Source organism: Vanessa cardui, chromosome 9, assembly GCF_905220365.1.
Source record: "Vanessa cardui chromosome 9, ilVanCard2.1, whole genome shotgun sequence".
NCBI lineage: Eukaryota > Metazoa > Arthropoda > Insecta > Lepidoptera > Nymphalidae > Vanessa > Vanessa cardui.
In genome coordinates, this window is record NC_061131.1 from 3,247,205 (window position 1) to 3,253,515 (window position 6,311).

General features: G+C 34.5%; 1 protein-coding gene across 1 annotated transcript; it reads right to left on the minus strand.

The window, feature by feature from the left end:
- Positions 1 to 1,725: 1,725 nt before the first annotated feature.
- LOC124532513 (zinc finger protein Elbow) lies at positions 1,726 to 5,543 on the minus strand. The gene is made up of 2 exons (XM_047107430.1): positions 5,260 to 5,543; positions 1,726 to 3,686 (listed from the first exon to the last, which is right to left on the minus strand). The coding sequence occupies exons 1-2, from the start codon at positions 5,317 to 5,319 to the stop codon at positions 2,499 to 2,501; spliced, it is 1,248 nt and encodes a 415-aa protein (XP_046963386.1). The 5' UTR covers positions 5,320 to 5,543; the 3' UTR covers positions 1,726 to 2,498.
- Positions 5,544 to 6,311: the final 768 nt, after the last annotated feature.

Genomic DNA, 6,311 nt, shown 5'->3' on the forward strand with positions numbered 1-6,311 from the left:
ATTAATAATTATAGTCTAAAGTAATAACTTACTGGTGTTATTCTTTTGACAGTCATATACCTTAAAATCTATTCCTTAATCATTCCGTTTCAGTTCTAAGTCACTGTAAATTAATCAGTTTTATTTCTTAAAATTTTACTTAATTATATAAGGAATTTATTTAAAACGCAAAATCTAACACATGTTTAAAATGTCGACAATTGAAACGACGACAAAAACAAACCGCAATGAACTATCTAAATTGGATTCATAATAGATATAAAATAATATCACTCTGTTAATCAAAGAAGTGATTAATGACGCAATAAATAATAGAATAATTAAACATTACGGTCGACCACAAGAACGCATATAACATTAAATACGATATTATCGAACAAATACATATATCTAAGTAATTAGTAATCCCAACCATACATTAATTTTATAATATTAATCTTAAAGATGCTATTGATATTGAGGCGTCAACGAATATCTCGCAGAGTACATTGGTCATAATATTTCAACGCTAGCAAATGCACTGCATAGCTTGATATATGATGACAGAACGACAGATAAATTGCTCATAATTTATTGTATGGAAGCCGCTGCGCGCCTAATTACGGCCGTTGCAAAGTTGAATCATGCTAGCGGTGAGAAAAATGATTAGTGAATATATCTTAGGAAAGCATTCGGTTTTGCTCGGAGCTAAAATAATGATTGCAATACTCGGATGATTTAAGAGTTTCGTCTGTTAAAATACGTATATTTCACAGTAAATTTACGTAGGTTTAAGTTATATTGAAGACTATTTTACTCAACTATAATGTCTTTCATTTTTCATAAAACTTCAAATGAGCAAAAACGTCGTCATTTTTAAAATAATTTTGTATATTCATTTTGTATATTCTTATTTTTTTATTGAATCAACATTTAATAATTTATTAAACATGAAGCATATATTCTTTCTAATTCAAACATTTTATTTCAGTAAGATAAATAATTTTTTTTAAATTAAATAACTTAAATTTTTGATATAAACTCTACGATAACGATTCGTTATAATATTTTGATAATATTCAATGGTTTTAGCTATTTCTTAAATAATAAATTATATTAATCTAAAGGTTAGCCTTGTACACAAAAAATGTCAATTTAAATTAGATTGTGTATCGTATGAAATGGTTTCACAGTAGTATTTGTATTATAAAGGATATTTTTTTAAATAATGACGTTAATCATTGACATTATACGACATATTATGAGTATAATGTGAACTTAGTGTAGTAATATCTTTCAGGACAAATTTAAACCTTTCTTAGCAGTTAAGAGTAAACTAATATTAATTCCTTAATTGAATTTTATTACTGATATATCTGTAGTTGCATTAAATGTAGTTTTCATTGATTTCCTTTTATTTAATGGTGTGGCTTAAATGTCGTTAAGTATTTTGAATCAATTTTAATGATTTTGTTCAAATTTCACACACAATTTTGTGCTGGATATGTAACAAAACACACTAAAAATAATTAAAATTTACTTACTAAATCACTATATTTATTTAGTAAAAGATTTAAAAAAAATGTTGTTTTGTTGTTGTTGCGTAAAAAAGTATTTCGTAAGCTTGATAGATTTTACTAGTAACAGTTTTTTTTAATTAGCTGTTTAAAGCGTTGAAATTTTCAAGTTTTGGAACGAATTCATTTAAAAGCATGCATGTCGTAAGGTTTCATTGAAACGAATGTGTGAAATTAAATATTTACGTATATTTTCCATTTTTATGTACTTTTTAACAACAAATCTTTGTTAACAGATATCCTTGCAGCTATTACAGTGTTTTATATACTAGTTATATAGTACACGCAATTTACTTCACCTTTGCTTGATTAAAAATTTATATTCTATATTGATAATGTTTTTTTTTAATTTATTAACACTTTTTTATTTAAAGACACGGTGCCATCGTAAGCTTTTAATGTTTGAATTATAATGTGTTCAGAATAATTAATACTTTTATCACATTTAGAAAGTGTGTGCAGAAATTAAAAAACATAATTTTAATTCAGTAACATCAACATTCATATCACTCAGCGCGTAATATTAAAAGATATGTGAATTTTACAAAAGTTTCATCGAAATACATATATCGATTAAGAAATACAAACACAATTAACAATCCTCACTAATTGTAACAACTTAAGTTAGAAACTAATTAAATTACGTCACTATAGATTTGGTACATAAAAATTCAGTTAGTCTAACTAGAAAATTATAACCGCGATCGCGGGACGAAGCGATAGCGGGCTCAGAGTCAGTGCACTATAACAACACCAATATTACAAGTTAGAGATCACAGCTGTCGTACCCCGCTGGGGTTAAGTCCGTCGATGATATGAGCCGACTGGAAACTAGAAGAACACTAATTTATATTTACACTTTCTCCTGTTCCGAATGTCCTTTTGGCATGGGCGTTAATGGTCGGCGCCCCCCTTCTTGTGTGCGTGGAGCGCCGACGGTCCTCAAGGGTGCAGCGGCCGCGGTCCGAATAACGGGTATGAGGGGAAGTAAGCCGCAAGAGATGGGTGTGGTGGTAGAGGAAACGGCAGAGGCGGCGAGGACACCAAGTGAGATGGCTTGCTGTATGGATGGAATCGAGGTGTCAGCGGTGACAACGGCGGCGTAGGATACGTCCGCTGCAGAAGAGGGTGAGTTGCACTCAACATCGATAAACTTGGACTCGATTCACCGCTAGCAGTGTGCGATCTTAGATGCTGAAGTAGCTCGTCTGATGTCGCGAATCTTTTACCGCAGTATGCAGAGTCCCCAGCCATCCAGCTGCATACAAAGGGTAATTGAGATGCTGCTGCTAAAGCGGCTAATTGTGCATGAGCATACGCAGCCGCCGCTGGATGTCCGGTAGGCAGCTGAAAGGGTGTTTTGGCGTGATCGCACTGAGCACATCCCGCTGGGCACACCGCAGATTTGAGCAAGTGTGAACTCAGAGAGCATCCAGTGCAATAAGGATCTCTACAGATACCTAAATCGCTTCCAGGAGCTTTCATTCTTGCGTAAGCGAGGTATGGATTCAATCCATTTTTCAATGCTTGGTGTTGGGCAGCCATAATGCTGCTTGTCATGAGGTCCATGTGTAACGGAAATCCAGTTGGGGGTAAACCGCCGAGGAAAGCTGATGAGCTCACAGGTACGCTAGGTTTGAAACTGGAGGGTTCTTTGGTATCTGAGGACGGCATAGTGCTCTGCGGGTATGGTAACTTGGACGTTGAGCTAGATGATTCTGAATTTGATTTGGTATGAGCGGGTGAGTGTAGAGGACTCGTTCTCTCGTCAGATTTCTCGGAAGGCGTTTTGCGATGCGCCGGCGGCGAAGTCCTTTGAGACGACGAACTTTGGTTACTATTGCATCGCGCTTGAACGGGAGTCGTTGAAGCACTACCCTTTGATGATGGAGTTTTTGAATGAGCGTTAACTGACGAAGCTCTATCTTCAGGTGTTCTAGTCTTTTCTCTCGAAGTTAGGCACGATTCGTAAGGCTTAAAACTGGGCTTGTTATCCACATGCATTGGTTTATCGTCGTATTTTTTGCTCGCTTTTTCCGCAGCGGAGATGAGCTTAGGGTTCGGCGTGTCAGCGCCGATCGCACTACAGGTCTGCGCTAGTAGCGCCAGCGGGCTCTTTTTCGCGTCGAGCTGCAACAAAGAAAGGTTTATGAAATGAAACGTCGGGTTGCGAGTGACGGCACAAAGGGAGCGAGGGTGCCCGGGGGCGGGAGGGAGAGGGAGTCCAATCACGCGGCCGACGCGCCATTATCCGCGCGTCTGGCAGCCGTCGGCCCCGCTTGACATTTCACTCGGCTCCCGCATGATGTAATCTCGCAGTGAAAAGGCCAATTTGTGCCGCTGAATTTGCGGCGCGCCTGTACTTGCCGGGCTGTCACGTCTATTATCACGGAACGGCGTTAGTTTGAGCGAACGTTTTGGGGAGGGAATTTGTTTTATGTTTCCAGAATGTCGACGTCATTTCACAAAAACATTTAAGCTAATAGGATTCTAGCAAGATTGTAATTATATTTCATGATTTATAATAGCGATTCTAATTGTAGTTTAATAACAAGTTGTGTTTGATTTATTGACTGTTTGCGTAATTACGCTTTGGTATATTTCAAGGCTCATGCTTTTAATAATTGAAGAAGTAATATATTTTCAAATAATTAAATTTTTGAACTGTGCATCAGTAATAAAAAATAATAAATACAAATTTCAAAATTCTTTTTAAGAAACAGGTAATTAATTTTATTTAATCATTGTTTCTGTATAGCCTGATTTCTTAACTTATAATAACACTTACAATTTTTTAACGGTACTAAAATTACAAAATAGTGTTTCAAAAGTTATTTTTTTATTAAATTAATTACGTCGACAATAATTTATAGTTCAAAAGAACGTTTCGCTCCACAATCAATCATTTTAAATTGAATGTCTTACTCGGAATATTGCATGTTTTATAGCCTTGTTTATCGGCTTGAAAAAAATATTAATTCCATTGGATTAAATCCACTGATTATTAATGAACCATTTGTTACGTTTTATTGCTTATTTCTTGACATTGTACAGAAATCGGTGACTAAACGTTTATTTTGATATTATTAATGATTAAAAGTCATGAATAAAATGGAATCTAGTTATTGTCGCATTGTTTTTGTACACTATTATTATTATTTTTAATAATGTTTTATTTTTACATTTATAAAACAAATTCCGTATATTAAAGTTGACGGAAGCTTTATTTTCTTAACAGACATGGTACGTACATATTTTGATGACCTATAATTGCCATTTCATTTTTTTTCCCTTATGTATATACATTTATTTACTATAAATATCCTTAGATAAACTAAGTATACTTTAAAGCATGTGTATTAAAGCAATATTTTATATAAAAAAATAGAGGATAAATTATTGTGAGGTTTTCTATTATGCTTAAATATATTAAGTACAATATTGGAGTCCGCAAAAACTAATAAGAAAAATAATGAAACTTGTATGTTCAGACTTGATTATATTAAATATTTTAAAGTTTAACAACTTTCAGCACTTCATCAACAAGAATATTTGTTAAGAGACAAAAGCTCTCAACTTAATAAATCAATTTCGAATAAAATAAAATATTTAAAATACAACTGATCGATTGATAGTTTTAGTGAAATATTTGCGATTTTAATTTTAAAATTAGAAATACATTTAAAAAAAAAATGAAACTTACGGTGGTCGGTAAAGGCGACAGGTAATCCGGTCGCAAATACTGATTACTAGATGTGAGCATGGTGCTCCACAATAAATTATCCTTCTCCAGTTTAAAAACGTTTCACAAACACTTCACAATCAAAGCTCTGTGTCAGCACATCACTCACAAGTCACAGGCCGCGGACGCGTTAAACTAACAACAAGCACGTGCGAGACACACGACAGTCGGCGTTGAACTGAGCCAGTTTCTGATGCGCCCCCCTCTGACACGTTGTCACTCGTCGCCGCGCCATTTTTGCATTTTGTGTACTTTGCGGGAGCTTTGCCGTCTTATCCCCACCGCTGTTTGACACCCCGTTTGTTAGGCGTCTCGCTCGCGCGCGGGAAAAATTACCACAGCGCCAGCCGCGGCGTTTTGATGAAAGGATTATATAAAATATGCAGAGCGCAGTCAAAGGCGATGCGGCGACAGAGATGCATAGCTCGGGAAATTGAATAGCCACGGAGCGGATAAACGGTGGCTGAGTAATAATTTAGTTTAAGCGTCATCTTTCTGCGGTGTCCGCTTAGCGCTTTATATTGACATACAGTGGGCGCGAATCGTGCAGTTTAGAACGTTGAAACGCTAATGAGTTTTTTTTTTAATAGAATGAGTAACGAGGGTTGACTTATGTCGAAATATTTATAATCAAAGCCCATAATTATTATACCATTAATGCAAAACAGTTTTATTGCAATTAATTTTATGAAATTACAATAAATACTAAATTTAATGATATATCAAAATTTATGATAAAAAAATATTATTGTAGAAAAACATGAACTTTTTCTTAACCTCGAAATGTTTAAGCTTGCTAATAGGAAACATAGATGTCGCTAGTCGTACCACTAGCTGACTAAGTTGTAATAATTTTTCAGGGTATTTTAGTGAAGCAATATTTAATGACATTAAATAATCTATTTAAAAATAAATGAAATTAATTTTGCGTATAATTTAAATTCAACACTGTAAAAATATTTCATAACGTGAAATAAAATTATTTTATGAGCACTTTTGAAATCGTTAGAGTG

Excerpts from the sequence above, each read along its gene's own strand:
- LOC124532513 (XM_047107430.1), bottom strand. The coding sequence starts at position 5,319 with ATGCTCACATCTAGTAATCAGTATTTGCGACCGGATTACCTGTCGCCT. Across the intron at positions 3,687-5,259 it reads TGTCGCCTTTACCGACCACC|CTCGACGCGAAAAAGAGCCC; the intron begins GTAAGTTTCATT and ends TCTTTGTTGCAG.